The 24,462-nt window shown below is 39.6% G+C and overlaps 1 protein-coding gene across 1 annotated transcript in view; it reads right to left on the bottom strand.

The window, feature by feature from the left end:
* Window positions 1-22,107, bottom strand: part of LOC120861095 (glutamate-rich protein 3-like) — a 125,303-nt gene extending 103,196 nt beyond the window's left edge. The window contains exon 1 of the mRNA XM_040236757.1: window positions 21,996-22,107. Within this exon, the coding sequence (XP_040092691.1) occupies window positions 21,996-22,018 (23 nt within the window). The 5' untranslated portion in view covers window positions 22,019-22,107. The remainder of the gene's footprint in view (window positions 1-21,995) is intronic.
* Window positions 22,108-24,462: the final 2,355 nt, after the last annotated feature.

The raw sequence follows: 24,462 nt of genomic DNA, 5'->3' as shown, positions 1-24,462 counted from the left end.
TGCCATCCCCTTCTCCTGCCTTCAATCTTTCCCAGCATCAGGGTCTTTTCTAATGAGTCAGTTCTTCACATGAGGTGGCCAAAGTATTGGAGCTTCAGCTTCAGCATCAGTCCTTCCAATGAATATTCAGGACTGATTTCCTTTAGGATTGACTGGTTGGATCTCCTCGCAGTCCAAAGGACTCTCAAGAGTCTTTTCCAACACCACAGGCAAGGGTTAAATAATGGAAATAGTAATAGTATTATTTCAGAAACTCAGAGCATCATATCGTTCAATCTTTACATAGCATTTACCCAGTACATAGAAAATGCCCAGTGAATGTTAGAAGTTACCATTGATTATACTCATCCCCTCTCATCATCACTTTAAACCCAAATTGAAATATTACTACATGGGTTAAATCTAATTCCTTCTTAAAAACTTCCAACATGAGTATTTTCTTCCCATATTTAACTTTCCCCATTGGCTTCCCTGGTGGCTCAGATGATAAAGAATCTGCCTGCAATGCAGGAGACCTGGGTTCAATCCCTGGGTCAGAAAGATCCCTTGGAGAAGGGAATGGATACTAGCCACTCCAGTATTCTTGCTTGGAGAATCCCATGGACAGAGGAGCCTGGCAGGCTACAGATCATGGGGTTACAAAGAGTCAGACACAATTGAGTGACTAAGTACACATGTACATTGGCAGGAAAACCTTCCTTAAGGAGGCTATGCTCAAAATCTACTTATCCCTATTTGTTCCTCAAAAAGCGGCTAATCGTTATCCTCTCAGGAATGGATTCCATAAATCTAAACAGTATATTTTTGAAGTGAGAAAGCCAGAGTCCTTAATTGTCCTTTTTCTGTATTAAAACATCATGAGAGCATTAACTTTGTCCTACTCACTAGGACCTCGTGCTCTGGTTACATGGTACAATGGAAACTACTTTTTGAATATACAAATATTTTTGCTTTGTGTACCTTTTCAAATTCTTTCTAGTTGTAAATTACCGATTTTGAGTTAAGAAGTCATAAAACTAGTATTTTAGAGAGGAAGGATCTGAAAACCCTTCATGTTATTCCATTTGTATAGAAACCAGAAACCCAAGTCAAAGAGGTAACTTTCAGAAGTGGGGAATATTTTCTAAAATCCAGTATGGAGGTAATTGTCTCCTCTATTTCATTAATATCCTATTTGCTTTAATCCACTGATCCAAGTTAGGATACAAAGTATTGCAAGTAGTATATTGCCACTCCTTGATGTCATAAATGATTACATTTGGGAAGCCTCTTTTTTCCCTTAATCTGAAATTGTCTATGTAACTCTCATTCAAATCACCTATTCAAATTCACTAAAAGAATATTGAGCTTTGATTCTATTGGCTTCTGGATGTCCATATTTTCCAAATCTAGTTGTATGTTTGCACTTAATATTCAGCCTCTCTGCTGGGTCAGTGATAATCATGGTAGACAGCTCTAGGCGTGGGACCGACCAATCAGTGAGCAATCAACTGACATCTGTGAGTATGTCCCACAAGCCACTGTGCACTTGGCAAAAAAAAAACACAAAAAACATGCTGTGTTCTCTAATGTACTTTGAAGAATATCGTATAAGGGAAAAAACTAAAATTGTACTAAAGAATTTCTGCAAAACTTCTGTTGTTTATGTCCCCCAAAGTTTAAGTCAGTTTCACAAGGGCTGGGTTTCTTTTTAAAATGTCATGCTATTTCTAATCATTCTCAAGACCATGTCACCAGTGGGTTGTCCACTCACCCCCATCATCTGGAATCAGAAATATCCAGTTTAAGCTTTATACTGCTACTTTTGCTTTTTGAGTTTTGACAAGTTGTTTAATCACAAGTATCCTCAGTTTCCTCATCTGTAAAAGGGGGGAAATAGTAGTGCCTCACCCATAGAACTTAAAGATTAAACTTTGAAAGGTTACAAGGTTAAAGATTAAATAAGATAGTGCCAATAAAGCACTTAGTACAGGGCATGGCATCATTTGCTGCTGTAGTGTTTAGCAATGTTTTATTCTGAAAGGAACCACATATACACCTGTGCTCAGGTAGGGGTAAACACACCATGCTTTGGGATCACAGAGGAGGTACATCAAGAGTTGAGAGTAGAGGGACAATTCAAAAAAACAGGAATGAAATGAAGTCTGAGCCAGTAGAAAGAAGTCTAATAAATGCCAGCCTATGTGAAGAGAGGGTGAAGAAATTCACATCAAGACTGTTATAGGAAGAGGGAATATATGCAAAAGCTCAGGGATGAGAGAGCACCCTGTTCCCAGACTTTACCCCGTAGTCCTGCCAGGTTCTCCTGCCCCAGATGGAGCTTCCATTTCCACATCCATTGCATACAAACACACACACACAAACACACACACTCTCTCTCTCTCTCTCTCTCTCTTCCAGAGCCTCCATGGGAAGCATGGAGGATTTCACTATCTCAAAGGCCAGAGGATAAAACTGAGTAGAGGCTGGTTAGTACACCTCTGAGGTTCATACAGTTTTATGCAACAGGGTGCTTATTAGGTAATAGGCCTGGGCTGTTGAAAGGTTACAAGGGATCTTTGAGGTCTTTGCCCTCAAACTACTTAAAATTCAACTGAGGAAATACAAGCGTACCTCAGAAATATTGCAGGTTTGGTTTCAAATCACTGCAATAAGGTGACTATTGCAATAAAGTAAGTATTATAATAAAGTGAGCTACATGATTTTTTTCCCTTTCCTGGTGCATAAAGAAGTTATGTTTATAACCTGTATTCTATTAAGTATGCAACAGCATTATATTAAAAACACCTTTATTAAAAATATTTTAGCTATAATATACTAACCATAGTCTGAGTCTTCAGAGAGTAATCTTTTTGCTATTCGAGGGTCTTGCCTTGATCTTGATGTTGACTGCAAGGTTGTGGCTGTGGCAATGTCTTAAAATAAGACAACAATGAAGTTTGTTGGATCAATTGACTTTTTGATGAAAAATTTCTCTGTAGCATGTAATGCTGTTTGACAGTATTCTTTGCTCATCCATAAGATACAACTCCTCAGCCATCAACATTTTACCATGAGATTTCAGCAATTCAGTCACCTCTTCAGGCCACACTTCTAATCCCAGTTCTCTTGCTATTTTCACATCTGCAGTGACTTTCTTAAGAAGTCTCGAACACTTTAAAGTCATCTACAAGGATTGGAATCAACTTCTTTCAAGCTTCTGTAAATGTTGGTATTTTGACTCTTCCCATGAATCACAAATATTTATAATGACATCTAGAGTAGTGAATACTTTCCAGAAGGTTTTCAATTTATTTTGCGCAGACCCATCAGAAGAATCATTATCTATGGCAGTTATAGCCTTACAAAATATGTTTCTTAAATAATATGACAAAACTGAAATTACTATTTTGTCCATGGGCTGCAGAAAGTATGTTATATTAGCAGGCATAACAGCATTAATCTTATACATCTCTATTAGAGCTCTTGGGTGACCAGGTACATTGACAATGAGCAGTCATATTTTGAAAGGAATCTTTTTTTTCTAAGTAGTAGATATCAACAGTGAGCTTAAAATATTCAGTAAACCATGTTGTCAGAGATGTGCTGTCATCCAGGCTTTGATGTCCCATTAATAGAGCAGACAAAAAGTAGATTTCACATAATTCTTAAGGACTTATAGTTCAGTTGAGTCGCTCAGTCGTGTCTGACTCTTTGCGACCCCATGAATCGCAGCACGCCAGGCCTCCCTGTCCATCACGAACTCCCGGAGTTCACTCAGACTCACGTCCATAGAGTCAGTGATGTCATCCAGCCATCTCATCCTCTGTCATCCCCTTCTCCTCCTGCCCCCAATCCCTCCCAGCATCAGCGTCTTTTCTAATGAGTCAACTTTTCACATGAGGTGACCAAAGTATTGGAGTTTCAGCTTTAGCATCATTCCTTCCAAAGAAATCCCAGGGCTGATCTCCTTCAGAATGGACTGGTTGGATCTCCTTGCAGTCCAAGGGACTCTCAAGAGTCTTCTCCAACACCACAGTTCAAAAGCATCAATTCTTTGGCGCTCAGCCTTCTTCACAGTCCAGCTCTCACATCCATACATGACCACTGGAAAAACCACAGCCTTGACTAGACGGACCTTAGTCGGCAAAATAATGTCTCTGTTTTTGAATATTCTATCTAGGTTGGTCATAACTTTTCTTCCAAGGAGTAAGCATCTTTTAATTTCATGGCTTTAGGATTCTCTGAATAGTAAATAAGCGTTAACTTCAGCTTAAAGTCACCAGTTGCATTAGCCACTAACAAGAGAATCAGCCTGTCCTTTGAAACCAAGCATAGACTTCTCTCTACCTATGAAAGCTCTAGATGGCATTTTCTCCCCATATAAGCCTGTTTTTATCTACACTGAATATCTGTCATTTGATGTAGCCACCTTTATTAGTTATCTTTGCTGGATTTTCTTGATAACTTACTGCAGCTTCTACAATAGCACTTACCGCTTCACTGTGCACCTTTATGTTACAAAGATGGCTTCTTAAAGCTCATGAACCAATTTCTGCTATAATAGCTTCAAACTTTTCTGCAGCTTCCTCACCTCTATCAGCCTTCATAAAAGTGAAGGAAGTTAGGGCCTTGCTCTGGATTAGGCTTTGGTTTAGGGAAATATAGCTGGCTTGATCTTCTATCCAGATCTCTATACAGTAGTAACACTGTTTCGTTTTCTTATCATTCATGTGTTCACTGCTGCTGCTGCTGCTGCTAAGTCGCTTCAGTCATGTCTGACTCTGTGCGACCCCAAAGATGGCAGCCCACTAGGCTTCCCCGTCCCTGGGATTCTCCAGGCAAGAACACTGGATTGGGTTGCCATTTCCTTCTCCAATGCATGAAAGTGAAAAGTCAAAGTGAAGTCGCTCAGTCGTGTCCGACTCAGCGACCCCATGGACTGCAGCCTACAGGCTCCTCCGTCCATGGGATTTTCCAGGCAAGAGTACTGGAGTGGGTGATGTGTTCACTGGAGTTGCACTTTTCATTTCCTTCGAGAACTTGTCCTTTGCATTCACAACTTGACTAACTGTTTGGTGTAAGAGGTCTAGCTCTTAGCCCATCTTGGCTTTTGACTTGCTTTTTTCACTAAACTTAATAATTTCTAGCTTTTGAGAGATATATGACTCTTCCTTTCACTAGACCACTTAGAGGCTATTGTGAGGTCATTAATTGGCCTAATTTCAATATTGTTGTATCTCAGGGAATAGGGAGGCACAAGGAGAGGGAGAGAGAAGAGTGACCTTCTGGTTGCTAGAACAGTCAGAACACACACAACAGTCATCAATTAGGTTTGCCGTCTTATATGGGCCAGTTCATGGAGCCCCAAAACAAGTACAGTAGTAATAGCAAAGATCACAGATTATGGTAACAAATTTAAGAATGAAAAATTTGAGACATTGCAAGAATTACCAAAATGTGATGCAGAAACATGTAGTAAGCAAATGCTTTTGGGGAAAAAAAAAAAAAAAGAAAAAAAAAAAAAAACGGTGCCAATAAACTGCTCCATGAAGTGTTGCCACAAACCTTCGATTTGTAAAAACTGCAATATCCTTGAAATGTGATAAAGTGAAACACAATAAAATGAGATATGCCTGCAATGGAAGGACAGTTGGATGTGCTATAATCATAATAGCTTATCGTGTTTGGCATATATGATCTCATTTAATCTTCAAAACACCCTATGCACCAGATTTTTAACCCCATTTCACAAATAAGTGAACTATGCCCACATAGGATGAGTATCCCAGGAGAACTGAAATCAAAACTGGGTCTTGAATGACAAGTCAATTGTTGAGGGAGAAAATAAATGTAAATGGGTGATGACAAGGGCAGAAATGCTGTCCAGGCTCATCCTAAGAAAGGAAAACATTATATACAAAATGTCCCAAAGAGATAGAACACAAATCCCCAGTACTCAAGTTGAAACTTGCTACGTATTTACCATAGAATTAGTGCAATCAAAGAGAGCTGAATTCTACAGTATTAGTAAATCATCAGTTAAGTCAGTTACATATTATATGTCAAATAGGCTTCAGTGGGTTGTCTTGGCTTAGAAGTCCGGTCATTGTTTATATTTGACCATGGAATATAACCTCTTATAGATGCAAAGAGCTCCTTAAAAAAAAAGGAAAAAGAAAACAAAAAACCAGCCACTAATGAGGGCAAAACCAATAAAGTTACCAAGCATGTTGGGTAGGGAAGGCTAATATAATCAACCTCTTTAAAGATTATCTCATTCCTCTAAAATGTAATTCTTATGTGTAGTAATGAGGTTTAAAATAGTAAGGACATCCGGTCAAAGGTTAAAGAGATTGACTAAGTCTTAAATGATCAATGATTTTTTTAAAAGTGCTTATAAAATTCACCAGTCCTTCTAGCATTTGTCAATGTCAATGTAATGATGCAGGTTTCTGAGTTTGTCCTGAATTAGATAAGAAAACTAAGTAATCTGGAGAAGTAAAAATGCTCTGGGTCAGAGTTTCCATTTTATAAAAATCCTCAGTTGTCCAGATCATGGTTTCTTTAAAAGGGCAGTTTCATTTTCAAGGTTATGAATAGGTGGATCAGTGCTAATTTTCATTGTAAAAATCCATGAATTTAAAAACAGGTTACCATTTAAAATAAATTAGTTTAACTGAACAAGAAAGTGATTTATGGACTAGAAATACATTCATCTTCCCTCTCAGTTAGTTTAGTCTATTTCTACTTATTTTGGGCTGTATATTTACGTATTTTTGGTTGATGTACTTTAAGAATGAAATTTTAAGGATTTTATAATTAATCTTATAATAATCATTTCATAATATATACATATATAAAATCATCATCATTGTTCACCTTAAACTTATACGGCTTTATTTGTCAGTTATATCTCAACAGAGCTTGAAAAATAGAACCAGAGGAAAAAACAAACAGAGAAAAATACATATGCAGCATATGCTTTGCACAAAGATCAAAGTAAATATGCAACAGCTGCCATTCATTGAGTTTGTAACATGTGCCAACATTCCTGCAAGGGATGTATTTATATTTACCCCATTTTTTGAAAGAGAAAAGTGAGACACAAAGGAAATTGACTTTCTTGAGTTCACATAAAGCACAACTGAGATTCAAACCTCTATCTTCCTGACTCCAAACATGCTCCTCTTTCTACTGTGGCATGCTTATTTCCTATTTTTTTTTAATGAAACATTGAGTTTCCTCTTGGAATATCATTTCTTTCCATTTAGAGAAATACAAAAAAATAAGGACAGTTTTCACACACTTCTAATCCTGCAGATACTTTAAACCTTTGCTTGTTTTCCCTTTTAAGCGTTCCAGCCTTCTGCCCACACTCCCCAGAACAATTTCTCAATGTTCTTCAGTCCCACACCCCAGCTTCCTTCTTGAGCTGCCCTGCTCTCTGTCACTTGAGATCCCTGGGACTTTGGGATCAGTTCTTCCTCCTTGCTCTTGTATTTGGCCCTGAAACCAGACTTCTTCCCTTCTGAGTCAATATCCTCACTAAGAACTGGAACCTCAAACCCCTCTCTACAGACTAGCCTGAGATTAGCCTTGCCCACTCCTTAAACCTACTTCCAATTCTGGAAGATACCAGCCAGGGTCAAAGCTCTCAGTCTCAAGTCTGATTGGGGGGAAGGAGAGTTTTTATAAGAAAGAATTTAACAGTGATAACCTTATGTAAATCCCTACAAATTGTGGTGAAAAAGTCATTTGCTGGCATTTAGAGACAGAGAGCCTAATTTCAAGGAGAAAAGGCACTCAAACTCACTTTTAAAAAGATTTTGGAGATGAACAGAGATAAATCAGAAATTAATTTCTTACTTAGAATTGAAGGCAAAGATCTTTCAGTTAAGAAAGGAAATCCTAGTGCACACACTTGGTATCATATCCAAGGTTCTGAAACCTGAGCAAAAGAGAGTCTTGAAAGAGACAAAAACAAATTTGAAATATCAACTTCCCAGGTAAGCCAGATTTTGCTTGGTTTTACAGCACCTTTGACGGCTCCTAAGAGTTTGTCAACTAAATAAACACACAATGTTGTCTTCTTTCACTTATTCAAAGTCACAACTGGCTACTCTTACCCTGGCAATGATGATTGTACTTACAATACTGATTTTAGAGAATACTTTTTACTTTTTTAAAATATGTCCAGGTATCTTTTCTCCCCTCTTTCAAAACTCTTCCCCCAAATTTAATCTCTCTAGCATACCTTGTCCAATTAATCCAACTCTACATCTGGCTCAGGACTTGGGTATGGTAGTTCTCCTACAGAAAGTTGGGCTTACTCACATATGTTGCATCTAAGCTCTAAGGCACTCAGTTAGCACATTAACACTTTCTATGTGCTAGGCCCTGTGCTAAATGCTTTAAAGTATTTCATTCAATCCTCACAAAACCTACAAAGCAGACATATGTTCCACAAGGATGAAAAAAACAAGTTAGAGACACGATAGAGAATTTACGTAGGGTCACACAGCAGCTATGTGGCAAATCTCAGCTCAGACTACCCATATCCTGAGCCAGACAGCTCATTACTGAGGCTCTGCACTGGACACTGTTGACTGGCTCCCAGAAACCTTTCCCAAACCATTCTCTCTTGCCTATTGCCCACAGATGTTAGGAAAGCCAAACCTATTCTTTCCCACTCTGGTAAGCAGGCATGTTCATTGATGCAGTTCTTGGGCAACAAGATATAAAGGAAAGTCTAGTGAAAACTTCTAGAAATGTTTTCCTCCCAGATTAAAAGAAAGCCATCTTTATCTTTACTTTCCTTTTTATTTTTTAAAATTTATTTATTTCTAATTGGTGGATAATTACAATATTATCCTTTACAATATTGTGCGGTTTCTGCCACATATCAACCTGAGTCAGCCACAGATATACAAACGTCCCCTCCCTCTTGAAACTCCATCCCACCTCCTATCCCATTCCACTCCTCTAGGTTATCACAGAGCACCAGTTTGAGCTCCTTGCATCATACAGCAAATTCCCACTGGCTATCTATTTTACATACGGTAATACATATGTTTCCATGCTACTCTCTCAATTCATCCCACCCTTTTCTTCCCCTACTGTGTCCATAAGTCTGTTCTCTATGTCTGTATCTCCACTGCTGCCCTGCAAATAGATTCATTAGTACCATCTTTCTAGATTTCATATATATGCATTAATATATGATATTTGTTTTCTCTTTCTGACTTACTTCACTCTGAATAATAGGCTCTAGGTTCATCCACCTCATTAGAACTGAAAAAGTCATTTTTTTCATCCATGTTTTTCCTTTCAGTTTGGGATGGTTTTATAAAGCTATCATACATGGATCTAGGATGGTCATCTTGGTACCATAAGGAAAAGACCAAAAAATTTAAAATAAGGACCTTGATATCATAAAATAGAATCACCTACCCCCCAACTACTTGTGAAATAAACAGTAAGTGTTGTTATAATTTTAAGTGAAAGTGTTAGTTGCTCAGTTGTGTCCAAGTCTTGGTGACCCCATGGACTGTAGCCCTCCAGGCTCCTCTGTCCATGGAATTCTCCAGGCAAGAATACTGGAGTGGGTAGCCTTTCCCTTCTCCAGGGTATCTTCCTGACCCAGGAATCCAACCCAGGTCTCCTGCTTTGCAGGCAGATTCTTTACCATCTGAGCCACCAGGGAAGCCCATTTGGCTTTCTGTTACTTGCCAATGAAAATATTTCTGTCTGATACTTACTAATCACCCTGCTGCCCAAGGATGGCAAAATTTAAGGAAGGTCAGTGACTTTTAAATCTTTTTTAAAAAATAAAATGTACTATTCTGGTCTTTTCTAGAACTCAAATGACTTTCTGGAAATAAATATGTGCTGAATATGATAATATAGTAAGCACTCAGCAAATATTAATTGAATTGATGAGCTAATGTACTCTTAGAATTTACCATAAATGGTCACTAAAACAGGTGACATATGTCAGCAATTCCTGAGCTAAATCCTAGGGATATTGGACAAACGCAAGATATAGAGAGATGTGGTTTATACCTCAAAGAGTTTTCATTTTAGTTAAAAGTAGGAAGACAACTGGAACACTATGAGGGCAGTGCCCATATGGTACTTTAAAACAGCAGAGTCTTCATCATAAATGGATGTTGAATTTTGTCAAAGGCCTTCTCTGCATCTATTGAGATAATCATATGGCTTTTATTTTTCAATTTGTTAATGTGGTGAATTACATTGATTGATTTGCAGATATTGAAGAATCCTTGCATCCCTGGGATAAAGCCCACTTGGTCATGATGTATGATCTTTTTAATGTGTTGTTGGATTCTGATTGCTAGAATTTTGTTAAGGATTTTTGCATCTATGTTCATCAGTGATATTGGCCTGTAGCTTTCCTTTTTTTGTGGCATCTTTGTCAGGTTTTGGTATTAGGGTGATGGTGGCCTCATAGAATGAGTTTGGAAGTTTACCTTCCTCTGCAATTTTCTGGAAGAGTTTGAGCAGGATAGGTGTTAGCTCTTCTCTAAATTTTTGGTTGAATTCAGCTGTGAAGCCATCTGGACCTGGGTTTTTGTTTGCTGGAAGATTTCTGATTACAGTTTCAATTTCCGTGCTTGTGATGGGTCTGTTAAGATTATCTATTTCTTCCTGGTTCAGTTTTGGAAAGCTGTACTTTTCTAAGAATTTGTCCATTTCTTCCACATTGTCCACCAGAATTGAAAGAGACACGTGTACCCCAATGTTCATTGCAGCACTGTTTATAATAGCCAGGACATGGAAACAACCTAGATGTCCATCAGCAGATGAATGGATAAGAAAGCTGTGGTACATATACACAATGGAGTATTACTCAGCCATTAAAAAGAATACATTTGAATCAGTTCTAATGAGATGGATGAAACTGGAGCCTATCATACAGAGTGAAGTAAGCCAGAAAGAAAAACACCAATACGGTATACTAACGCATATATATGGAATTTAGAAAGATGGTAATGATGACCCTGTATGTGAGATAGCAAAAGAGACACAGATCTGTAGAACGGACTTTTGAACTCTGTGGGAGACGGAGAGGGTGGGATGATTTGGGAGAATGGCATTGAAACATGTATCCTATCATGTAAGAAACAAATCGCCAGTCTATGTTCGATACAGGATACAGGATGCTTGGGGCTGGTGCATGGGGATGATCCAGAGAGATGGAGGGGGAAGGGGGTTCATGTTTGGGAACTCATGTACACCCGTGGCTGATTCATGTCAATGTATGGTAAAACCAATACAGTATTGTAAAGCAAAATAAAGTAAAAATAAAAATTAAAAAAAATAAAACAGTAGAATCTTAGAAACATCTTTTTTTAAAAGAGAGCCTTGATAGTATCGCTTAAAAATAGGAATATTCCACAGAAAAATGAAGAAGAAAGAAAATGACCAAAATGATTATTTATGGATGGGAGGATTTCAAGCAATTTTCATTTCCCTCTTTGAATTTTTCCACATAGAAAAACTTCAAAATATAGATAAGTATAAGAGGGAAAATAAAAAATCTATTGTGTCACTAGTACCAAGAGATTTGAGATCCTTTCTAAGTCTATTATTCTAATTTACAGCAGATTAGTTTTATTTGAATCTAAGCAACAAAAACAATATTATTGTAAATATCTTCGAGCAAACTATGAAGAGAGACAACTTCTTAAAATGAGAGCCACATAATATTCACAAATATGAAATATTATCATCCATGGTATATAGAGAATGCCAAATTAACTGCTACTATAAAACATTATGATTCAATTCAATTTAAAATCCTTAGCTTTTAATGCTGTTTCATAACTACTATGTGCAATTTATATTGTCTGTTTAGTTCCCTGCTGTGTCTTCTCTTGTTTCAATATTTTGCCCTAAGAATTTTCATTAATTTATAAATATTTATTACTATTATAAGAAAATAATAACCTTCATAGAGAAATGGATCACCAGCTTCAAATGTTCAATTTTCTATCCCAAGTAGTGTCAGACACTGAGAGGTGGGGAGTAATTTGATTACTAATCAGACTTAACAAAAGAAAAGCTCAACACTTACTAGTAGAGATCATTGACTTATTGCCTTAATTATTTCTCTTCACTTAGTCCTTTAATCATATTTTCTGTTTGCTTTCATTTTTATCTCCCTTTTTGAATTTCTGGCTTGCAATCTCCACTCCCTATGACCCTCATATTGTTAAATAACTTATTTTCAGTTATCCTACACATGTCATAAAAACCATCTTCAGCTTTAGAAGGACCAAGTTGGAAAAAAAATAGCATCAGGAGTTGCAAACAGGTAGTATCATTGCACTGCTGCTGCTGCTGCTGCTAAGTCGCTTCAGTCGTGTCCGACTCTGTGCGATCCCATAGTTGGCAGCCCATGAGGCTCCCCCGTCCCTGGGATTTTCCAGGCAAGAGTACTAGGGATTCCATCCCCATGGACTGCAGCCCACCAGGCTCCTCCATCCATGGGATTTTCCAGGCAAGAGTACTAGGGATTCCATAACAAAGTACTGCAGACTGGATTGTTTAAACAGAAATGTACTGTCTCATAGTTTTAGAGGCTGGAAGTCCAACATCAAGCTGTCAACAGGGTTGATTTCTTCTGTGGGCCATTAGGGAAGGATAAGCCCCAGCCTTTCTCTTAGGCCTACAGATGGCCATCTTCTCCCAATACCTTCTCATGGTCTTCTCTCTGTATGTACGTGTCTGTGTTCTAATCTCCTCTTCTTATAGGGACAACAGTCATACTCGATTGAGGCCCACACCATTGGCCTCATTTCAGCTTAATTAACTCTTTAAAGACTTCCCTGGTGGCTCAGATGGTAAAGCATCTGTATACAATGCAGGAGACCTGGGTTCGATTCCTGGGTCAGGAAGATTCCCTGGAGAAGGAAATGGCAACCCACTCCAGTACTTTTGCCTGAAAAATCCCATGGATGGAGGAGCTTGGTGCAGGCTACTGTCCATGGGGTCGCAAAGAGTAGGGCACGACTGAGCGACTTCACTTTCACTTACAAATATAGTTATAGCTGAAGTATTGGGTGTTAGGCTTCAACATAAAAATTTGTAGGGAGGGGAGAGACAAAATTTAGCCCCAAACACAGCTATAACCAGAAAGGTGATCGATTTAAGTAGGTAACATGGACTTAGACAAAGGTACCAAAGAACATGCTTCCTGGGTTCAAAGAAATGCAAGCTACTGCACTTTGACTCTGAATTATCTGTGCTGACAAACGGAAAAGATCATTGATGATCCATCAAAACAGAAAACAGATACCTCCTGGATCCTACCACATCTGTGCAGGGAACTCGGATGGATGACAAGAGGATAATGAAACTCTCCAAAGACAGTCCCCAGAGAACAGGGCACAAGAAGAAACTGCACCTTATGGTAATCTGCCCATAGACAAAAGTTTACCACCCAAAAGGGGCAGGAGACAGAAAGAGGAATAGTGAGAGGGGTCTCACCAGACAATGAGAAATTATTTAAAAATCCAAATCCATACACCTACATTCAAAATGTTCTTCACTTGTTAAGTACATTTCTTGCAGCTTACTATAAAAACAATTTGACAACAATTCTCAAAAAACCTTTAATCCTAATATCGACCAGAATCTCTCTAAAGCATGATTTTTCAAGCTGTGGCTACTGAACTTGTCACATCTTTTCCTCTTTTCTCTGGAAAGACATTAATCCAGAAAGGCAAGCTCCCAGGTGGATAAGTTTAATTCAAATATATTTTCTGATACAACAAGGCACAGCAATGATCTTGTCAATGAAGGATGTGTTCTCTAACCGGGAGCCCTACAAACAGAGTGATTTGGTGCCTCTGGGTAGTGAAAGAACCAAATGGCTTCTTCTGGGCTGGAAACAAAGGTATAATGCAGTATTACATTTGGGTTGGGGCTTCCCTGATGGCCCAGATGGTGAAGAATCTGCCTGCAATGCAGGAGATTTGGGTTTGATCCCTGGGTTGGGAAGATCCTCTGGAGAAGAGAATGGCTACCCACTCTGGCATTCTTGCCTGGAAAATTCCATGGACAGAGGAGCCATGGGATCACACAGAGTTGGACACAGTTGAGCAAATAACACATACACACACACACATACACACACACACACATTTGGGTTGAATTTTTAGCCAACACAAGATACAAATGAACTATGTAGTAAAAATTATCATTGAAATTTTAATTCATAAAGTATAATAATAGTTTTATGTATACCATACTATTCAGTAATTATTCATATGCTTGAACCATAGGAGCTAGGACAAAACAAGGAACTAAGGAAAAAGTCAAAATGCAGTGTCCAACACAAATAATCTACTTTTGAGGGCACTAACCAAGTCCTGTTCAATGCAATCAGTGAGACAGGCTGGGATTGGGGAGCCCTTGTTGCGGTGCTGCAGTGCTTGCACCTGAACACATCTCTCCTCCAGCAACAAAATACAAAGAAACTATATGGGATGAAAAATAACTACATGCTTGCGGCAGCTGGGTCAAATTCTGGACAAAAGATACAAAGAGACCAAAAAACCCAACTGCTGCTTTGAAGAGCCCAGAGCCACATTGGGGTACTGCACATGCCCCTGCACTAAGGGGTGGGCAAACTATCTAAGCCACCCTCTGACCCAACCCCTGGATAAACCCCTACTCTCACCCCATATAAGGAACAAGCTCACCCCCAGCTCAGGGAGTGAGTAAGCAAGGGAAAGTGTAAGAATATTGGGTTGGGTTGCCATGCCATCCTCCAGGAGATCTTCCCCACCCAGGAATCAAACCTATATCTCTTATATTTCCTGCATTGGCAGGCAGGTTCTTTACCACTAACACCACCTCAGAAGTCCACATTTATATTTATCTTATTTTTATTGAAAGCATAAATGTATGTCCTTTTTTGTACTGACAAAGGTTTTCCTCTGAATGCCTCAACTGATTCTCCTCTTTCCTCATCCTCTTTAAAAATATAAATCATATTCATAATGTATCATTTCAGATTTCAAGTTTAGAGAAAAGTGACAAAAGACACTAGCAAACCAGTATGAATGCAGAAATTTAACTTTTTTTTCCTCTTTTTCACAAATTTTCAGTTCAGTTCAGTTGCTCAGTTGTCTCCAACTCTTTGTGACCCCATGAATTGCAGCATGCCAGGCCTCCCTGTCCATCACCATCTCTTGGAGTTTACCCAAATTCACCTGCATCGAGTCAGTGATGCCATCCAGCCGTCTCATCCTCTGTCATCCCCTTCTCCTCCTGCCCCAATCCCTCCCAGCATCAGAGTCTTTTCCAGTGAGTCAACTCTTCGCATGAGGTGGCCAAAGTATTGGAGTTTCAGCCTCAGCATCAGTCCTTCCAACGAACACCCAGGACTAATCTCCTTTAGAATGGACTGGTTGGATCTCCTTGCAGTCCAAGGGACTCTCAAGAGTCTTCTCCAACACCACAGTTCAAAAGCATCAATTCTTCAGTGCTCAGCCTTCTTCACAGTCCAACTCTCACATCCATCCATGACCACTGGAAAAACCATAGCCTTGACTACATGGACCTTAGTCGGCAAAGTAATGTCTCTGCTTTTGAATATGCTATCTAGGTTGGTCATAACTTTTCTTCCAAGGAGTAAGCATCTTTTAATTTCATGGCTGTAATCACCATCTGCAGTGATTTTGGAGCCCCCCAAAATAAAGTCTGACACTGTTTCTACTGTTTCCCCATCTATTTCCCATGAAGTGATGGGACTGAATGCCATGATCTTAGTTTTCTGAATGTTGAGCTTTAAGCCAACTTTTTCACTCTCCTCTTTCACTTTCATCAAGAGTTCCTCTTCACTTTCTGCCATAAAGGTGGCGTCATCTGCATATCTGAGGTGACTGATATTTCTCCTGGCAATCTTGATTCCAGCTTGTGCTTCTTCCAGTCCAGCATTTCTCATGATATACTCTGCATATAAGTTAAATAAGCAGGGTGACAATATACAGCCTTGATGTACTCTTTTTCCTATTTGGAACCAGTCTATTGTCCCATGTCCAGTTCTAACTGTTGCTTCCTGACCTGCATATAGGTTTCTCAAGAGGCAGGTCAAGTGGTCTGGTATTCCTATCTCTTCCAGAATTTTCCACAGTTTATTGTGATCCACACAGTCAAAGGCTTTGGCATAGTCAATAAAGCAGAAATAGATGTTTTCTGGAACTCTCTTACTTTTTTGATGATCCAGGGGATGTTGGCAATTTGACCTCTGGTTCCTAACCCCACCTAATTGGACAGTTTATTTTAAATTGACAGACAGTTATGGAATCATTCCAAAGAATATATGATTTTCAACTATTTGTATGGGGAAGTGAGTAAGTCACAGAGGGAAAGATCCAAAGATTCAATGTGCATACTACTTCTTTTGTTTTGTACCAAAATCAGCAAATCAGCTTAAGGATTTTTTCAGTACTAAATTCTAGAATCTGAAGTTTTCATTGAAACTGATATCTGTGGAAAGCAAAAGTCCTGAAAATACATAAGCATCCCAGATCAGGATTATTTGAGGTTGATTTTAGAATTGCACAATGAGTCAGTTGAACATTAAAAATGCTTTATTTTCTTATCTCCCCCCAAAACTTTTCATAGTTATTAATAACCAAAATAAATTGGGGGAAGTCTCTACTTCTAACAGCTAAGAGATGCCAATCTTCAATAGGGAATGAGAGAAAGAAGTGTGGATTGCTACACAGCAGCCTGCATTTGACAGCGCCCTGTGTGCTAAACCAGAAGTTTGTAAACTGGGATATGCACTCCCTTGGGATACCCAGAGATTTCCTAGGGGAACCCAGCAAGGCTTGTTTGAAGGGAATCAATCTCTAGACCCTTTAAGTTTCCTCTGTATACTCTCCTAATACTGGTCTGCCTAAAAAATGCACTCCAAGCCATATTGAGCCACCTCCCGCCTTTCTGTTTTGTAATCAACTTTCCACTTTCACAAAAGAAATACATCAGTCTCACCATACGGTGTCTTCTTAGGGTGTACTGAACTTAGAAAAACATTTGTGAGACAAAGGGACAATTTGAAGTATTATGTAGGTGTTGATATAATAAATGGCTTTGACTGGGCAACAAACATGATTGCAAGTAGTTTCCAAGGTTTGCTTCCAGCACAACTGAAGGAGGACCTAATTGAGCTGTAATTTGACAGATCATTGAAAAAAAGGGGTAATAGATCACTATGTGATGTTTGTCATATATCTCTGAAAACTTCAAAGAACTGAGTGATGTTGTAAAGCAAATAGGGCTTCCCAGGTGGTGCTAGTGGTAAAGAACTTGCCTGCCAGTGCAGGAGACATAAGAGACATGGGGTTTGATCCCTGGGTCGGGAAGATTCCCTGGAGGAGGGCATGGCAACCAACTCCAGTATTCTTGTTGGAGAATCGCCATAGACAGAGGAGCCTGGTGGGCTATAGTCCACAGTTGCAAAGAGTCGAACACGACTGAAACAACTTAGCATGCACGCATGCAGGAATAAAACAAATAACAAATCCCTTTCCATTCCCATCTAGTTATGTGAACAGGTTTGTTAAGCAAAGGGATAAGAGATGACATCTCTTCTATAAAAAAATAAGAGAACAAACTCTGTAACAAAATGATCAGAGAGGAAGCCAAGACAAATGAGCGTGTTCAGTTCACTTCCTTTAACCAGAAACAATTTACTCCATGAAGTCATGTTAATACTGAATATGAAGGTAAATAGAAACTACCCAATTTGAAATCAAATATTTAATTACTTCAAGTCTGAAATTCTGTGCCACAGATAACTTTGGTGGCAGGAGCTGTGAGCAACAAGGAGACTAGAATGCTACTACAAAGTACTACACTTGCTAGGAAGGCAAAGATACTGTAATCAGTTTCATTAACAGTCAACACGAGACGTAAGTTACAAATTATGTACGTGTGTGTGTGTGTGTGTGTGTGTGTGTGTGTGTGCGTGTGTGATGATAACTTTTAAGATCTACTCCCTTAGCCACTTTCAAATTTAAAATACAGTATTATTAACTACTGTCACCATGATGAACATCACATCCATATGAGTTACTTACTCTATAACTGGAGGTTTGTACTTTGACCACCTTCCCCCATTCTCCAAGTGCTCCCCCACCCCCCGACCCCTGGCCACCACCAATCTACTCTCTGTATCTATGAGTTCATGTTGTTGTGGTTGTGGTTTTAGATTCCACATATACGTGAGATCATTTGGTACCTGTGGTGATCATTTCACAAAGTAGACAACTATCAAATCATTATGTTGTATACCTGCAACTAATATAAGGTTGCATGTTAATTATATATCATTTTTAAAAAATAGAACAAGAAATACCATGCTGGATTGATAAAAAGAAGGCAGAGACAAAATGCAGTGGCTATTCCATATGTAAATGACATGTTGGTTTATAATCTTTGTCACTTTTGGATATACATATACACTATACACTATCTAAAAATTGATAATTTTACCTATAGCACTTTGTACTCTGCCTTTGATGAAATAGAACTGAGTGATTTGAGAGTACTAAGGATATGCTCATTCTTTCTAAATCACAGTTCAGCATCTTCTGTTACTATAGAAACATATCTTCACATTAAAAGGTATAAATTAATAAGTCTAAACCAAAAAAGAAAAGTTTCAAAACCTTGGAATAATCTTTCCCAACATACATCTTCTGCATTTTTATTTTCTCATAAACTATAATGCTTCCCATTCTTCCAGTTCCTCAAAGCAAATTTACAGATGAGTGTGACTATCTCTACTCAGAGCCAAGCTTATCTTTCACACACGGAGCCAACTGCACATGGATTCAGTGATGATCCTTTGAAGGAGAGAGAAGAGCCATATCATTTTATCCTCATGCATGACTGAGGGGTATAAAATCCCCATTCCACCTCCAGAACTAGAGCATAACCCACAAACACCCACACAAACAAATAGCAACTCAGGATGAAATTGAACAAACTAGAGGGACTATCAATTGAAATTTTCCACCCTAAAACAATTTCATTAGAGACGGCATTGCCAGAAACGGTATGTTATAGTTGACTTCCCCCAAATTACAATGCAGCTCAGAAACAAAGTCTCTATTATAATCTTTGGCAGAAGTTTTTAAGACCATTTTTATTTACTCCAAACTCTATTGGAACAAAGTCAGCACCAGGCCCTTTGCAATTTTTACGTCAAGTGTTTCCTGCTGTAATTAAGGAAGCAGTGGAACTCAAAGCAAGCACCAAGAGAAAGCATCTTATTGACTGGTGGAATTTTAGGAATTTTAAATTTCTGTTTTGCTGTACAACTGCATTTTATTACCACTTTAAATCGTAAAATGTAATAAATACAAATTGCTTCAGTAATGATGGAAAACTTTCTCAGCTTTAATGAAACCTTTTATTTGCTACTGGAACTTCTATTCTTTCCAAATGGTAGCATAGACAAGAAAAATAATGACTACTTATATTGAGGGAAAACTTTAGCAATTTGAATAATTTTATTCTTGGGTGACTTTTAAGGCATTTGGAGTTGTTATGTTTATAGTTTTCATTTATTTTTGAAGTAAAAACAAAAATATATACATATAGACACTATCACAATATTATTTTCTAATTCTATATCAAAATACTGATAGCTATGTACCACTATCACCTGTCAGAGGTTGGTCTGATCTGATTGAGAATTTTCATCTTTTTAGGGCTCCCTCACATCTCAGCTCTTGACCATGAGAGGCAGATACTGTATAGGTTAGTCACACAGGCTCTGCAGCTGGACTCCTTGGCTTTTTATTAGAGCCCTGACCCCTCCTACCTGTGAAATCTCTGAAAACTTCTCAGTCCTCAGTTTTCTTATGTGTGAAAACAAGAGTGACTAGAATCTGCCTCATGAAGTGAGTAAGAAGATTAATGAGGTACTTCCTGTAAAACAGTAGACTAGAGTCTGGCACATGGTAAGCATTTAATAAATATTTAGCTCTTATATGGTTTTCTTTTGTGAATCCATCCACCTCTAGATTGGATGCACTGTCAGATGATATCATTCATTCCACAAACAGCTGTTGAGCACTACTTTATACAGGAATAAGCAGAGGGGGCACAAAGATGAATGAGACACAGTGTCTACAACTTTAGTGCACGATTATTATTGCATCTTGCTATCTTTCTTACAGAGTACCATGAAGCACACTCTTTTACTAGATCACACATTTTCCTATTTTTCCCATGTGCTTGGAACTAATCGAGCTTCAGAAAAATTTCACTTCAGTTTCTGAAATCTTAATCATGCACAATTTAGTCAGCAGCTACAGGTTTTTCCACATTTGAAAATAGATGATTAAATGGTCTAATCAGATTCTGACTTAGCCAAAAACTTGAAAAACATAGGAAGACAACCATGACTGACACATTCATTTTCCTGAATGTGGACACTACAAAAAGCAGCTGCAGAAAAATAGTGCTATTTACATCCCACTGACCCACAGCAACTAAAACTGCACAGAAGTTCAGCAGAAGTTCAAACCCTTCAAGTACCTAAGTGTTAGTCGCTCAGTCGTGTCTGACTCTTTTCAACCCCATGCACTGTAGCCTGCCAGGTTCCTCTGTCCATTGATTCTTCAGTATTCTTCAGAACACTGAAATGGGTTGCCATGACCTCATCCAGGGATCTTCCAGACGCAGGGATCGAGCCCTGGTCTCCCGCCATTGCAGGCAGATTCTTTACCATCTGAGTGACCAGAGGATCCCCTCAAGTACCTAAACTAAACTCAATTTAAGATAAAATAGAAAGCTTACTTAGGCATAGTTTCATCACTTTCCAAAAAGTTCTGAAACTGACTTACAACAGGTCACCTTATAGGCCTTTAGCTTTTTCAAACAATTTCATTTATATCTTGCGTTCAGAGAATTCATTAAAAAGCAAAATCTTTAAGTTTGACTATAAATACTGAACCCAGCGACTAATGTGGTATTTCAGACATCACAAACTCTGAATGATCTTAAATATGTTGTCCTCTGCTAATTTGCTGCTCTTGAAAATGTGCAATAAATTCAATTAAAAAGGAAAGCATCTTCAAATTAGTTGCAATATCAACTAGGATATTATCTGCTTACTAGATGTATCATAATAAAAAAAAACCCCAACTAATATGCATTACATTGTTTAATTCAAAAGGAAACTGGATACTCTCTCTTCCAATGAAAGGACCAAGATCCATTGGGGGTTGGTTTTATTTTTTTCTTTTCAACAGCCAATAATGACTGTGTTAACTTTCTAAATCAGACTGAATAATTGCCAAAATATGTCTTCCAAGGAGTCACCCTGCCCAACACAACAGGAGATCATGTGTAAACACACAGGCACCCTTCTTCCTTCTTCCTTCTTGCCTTCCTGCATCACACCACCTCCCTGGTCACAATATTTTTTTAAAAAACCCCTATGATCCTTTTGAGATGGGGCAGATAAAAATCCTGAAATATGGGGTACCCTCACAGGAAACCTCCCTCAATGCGTGTTAAATCAACGCACAACTCGTTTAAATGCAAGACGCCACAGTGAGAATTTATCTCTAAGCCTTGATTCTCCAAACGAATGCGCATGCTTTGACCTTTGCTTTTGTATTTAAACATGTATGTTCCACCACGCAGGATCCTCTTGGTCTCAGCTAATGTCCCTGCTTAATGTATGCATTTTTCACATCCATTTTTAAATCCTTCCTGAGTGAACATTTCAAAGGGGGCAAACGTCATCGAAAGAAGTGAGGGAGGGGAGAGGGGAGATACGAAGCCTGGGATGTCTGCCATCCTCGCTGCCACCCAGAATCCGTATTCTTTTCCTCCTCTCCCCAGCCCCCTCTCCCCGCTCGCCCCTTCCCTCAGCAGCAGGAGGAACGGGCGGAGGGGCCGCTGGCTGCAGCCACCACCTGCCGCGGCGTGGAAAAGCTCCAGTTGTCACTTACCCAGCAGGGTGAGAATGGCTCATTTTTGCAGGATCCCTTTTGGACCCCCGGCGGGCACGGAGGGTGCGTTCGCGGGACCTGTGCACGCCGGGGCCGCGACAGTTGCCTTTGCCGGGTGGTTCCGCACTGCGGTCACCAGTGCGCGGGGCACTGGGGCTGGGCCGCCGCCCCTAGGCGCCCGGGCTGCACGCAGCCTCCCAGGCCCTCACCCGCCCGCGGTATCCACGTCCTCCGGTTGCTAAGGAGGGAAGGAAGGCAAGCGGGGAGGATTTAGAGAAGCCCAAGCGCTGCTGGAGCCGAGCCCCGGGAAGCTGGAAGTGAAGCCCAGCTTCCAGCGCTTTTACTGGGCCCAGATGTGAGAGGACACCCAGGCCCCTGCGCTGTAACTCTATGGCTCTCGTTCCCTAGGCACCTGCGATCTGAACACACACACCCACTATGTGGGCAGGTTCCCTTGGCACCTACGACATGAAAACACACGCGCACACACACACATACACACGCCCTGCTTAGGCTGGCGTGCTTTCTGCTAGGCCCTGGGAAGGGAGGGTTAGTTCATTAAGAGCAGGGAGCAGCTACTGTGTTGATATCTTGGTTTCCAATTGTAAAACAGACCCTAGATTGCAAGTTCCAGGCAAAGAAAGACGCTCTGGCTTTTGATTTTGTTTCTGCAACTGCCAGAGATTGCTGTTCCTAGATTTCCTCCTTGAAAACCCCCAACCTTGCTCCTAGCTGAGGTCACCATTTCTGGTGGACAGGGCTGAGGGTTCTGATATTCAGAAAGTGGGAAAGATGCTGTTTCTCAGTGAAGCATGCTGGCACCTGGAACTTGTATTTGAATCTAGTAGGGAAAATGCAAGTTTTAGACAAAGAAGCCTGGGTTTATGTAAGTGGGCCTTGGTGTGGAGGAAGTTGAAAGCCCAGGATTCAGATGAGCTATTCCTAGTGCTGTTTTTGCTTTGTCAGATTCTATGCTGGGTAATTTGACCTCCGGCTTCAGGTTTGCCTTGTATAAGTCAGGGTTGGACACATTCAAGGTGACTGAGTTTTCTATGGATCTCAGTTCTAGCTCGGCCACACTTACCAGTGTGAAGAGCATCACCTCATTAATGACGTTCTGCTTTCCCACGTGTCCTAAAGGCCCAAGAATGTCAGAGTCCAGTCTCCTTCACATGACATTCAAGCCCCTTTATCATCTGTCCCCAGCATCCTTTGCCAACCGCATTATGACCACTGTCTCCGCCTCTGCTACCCTAAACTCTAGCAAGATCAAATTTTCACTTTCCCTCTCAGGGGAACATGCTTCTACCCTGACAACTTGACAAACTTCTATTCATCCTTCAACTCTTACCTCAAATCTTGTCTTCTTTGACTTCCTTGGGTGAGTTGATGACTCCTGCCTCTGGGGTCCCCCTCTGCCTGGACATATCTGTTTCACACTTGCTTACTGATCTATGGCTGCCCCTACCTGAACCTGAGCTTCTCTATTTCATGGTGTATATCGACTTTATTTTTCAGTAGTCTCAGAGGCAAACAGCAGTGTAACAATTGTTTGGAGTATAAATGAAGGAAACAAGAAAAATCTCTTCAAAGTGGTAGCATTTTTACTGAGTACTTACTAAATGTTCTCCTTGGTCTTTTATTGAGCACTTACTAACTGTTCATTATCTCACTTAATCCTTACCTCTATTCTCTAAAGTTGGTTTTTTTTTCCCTCCATTTCTTTTTTTTTTTTTTTTTTTTGCCTCAAGTGTATAATAGCTTCTAAGTGGAAAAACCAGGATTCAAATACAACTCTGATTCCAAAACTTGTGTTTTTAACAATTACAGATTCCTTTCCCCATAACTCCTGTGCATTGCTGTAGAAGTCAAATTTTCTATACTATCAGAGTTTTCTGACCTGAAAGACCAAGAGTCATCTCTGTAGAGACATAATAGCATTCTAGCTCAATAGCTTAGGTCCTGAGACAGAGGACTCCAAGCTGCTTTGGGGAGCAGATGGCTAGAGCAGCTAGAGAGAGGCCAAGGTTGTCAAAGAAGAAATGTGTGATTTGAAGTGGCATTTTATATTTAAATGAGGAAGCCTTATAGATAGATACCTAATCGCTGCACAGCCATAAATGGCACTTGAACCCACCCTCCCCCCATAAGCTTACTCCTATTGATTGTCATTTCCCTTGGATGGTGTCCTTAAAGTTCACTGTAAGTAGATTTCACCTGGATAAAAACTGGGAGGGAGAGAGAAGGGACTACAGAGAGACTTCATCATTTTCCTAAGTGTTACCAACCCCTAAGGATGGTGTAAATAAAATAATATTATGTAAGTACTAGTTGTTACATATTAATTCATTTGTGCAAATAGAAAGTGGTATTCTCTCACTGGTGGAATGAGAAAGAAAATTAAGATCCACTATTTAGATACTCAGGGTTTTGTAGGAAAGACTATCTGGCACGCAGCAGACAGTGA

This window comes from Oryx dammah, unplaced genomic scaffold, assembly GCF_014754425.2.
Source record: "Oryx dammah isolate SB20612 unplaced genomic scaffold, SCBI_Odam_1.1 HiC_scaffold_11227, whole genome shotgun sequence".
Lineage (NCBI taxonomy): Eukaryota > Metazoa > Chordata > Mammalia > Artiodactyla > Bovidae > Oryx > Oryx dammah.
Note: the sequence above shows the minus strand (reverse complement) of the source record. Positions and strands in the feature narration are given on the sequence as shown.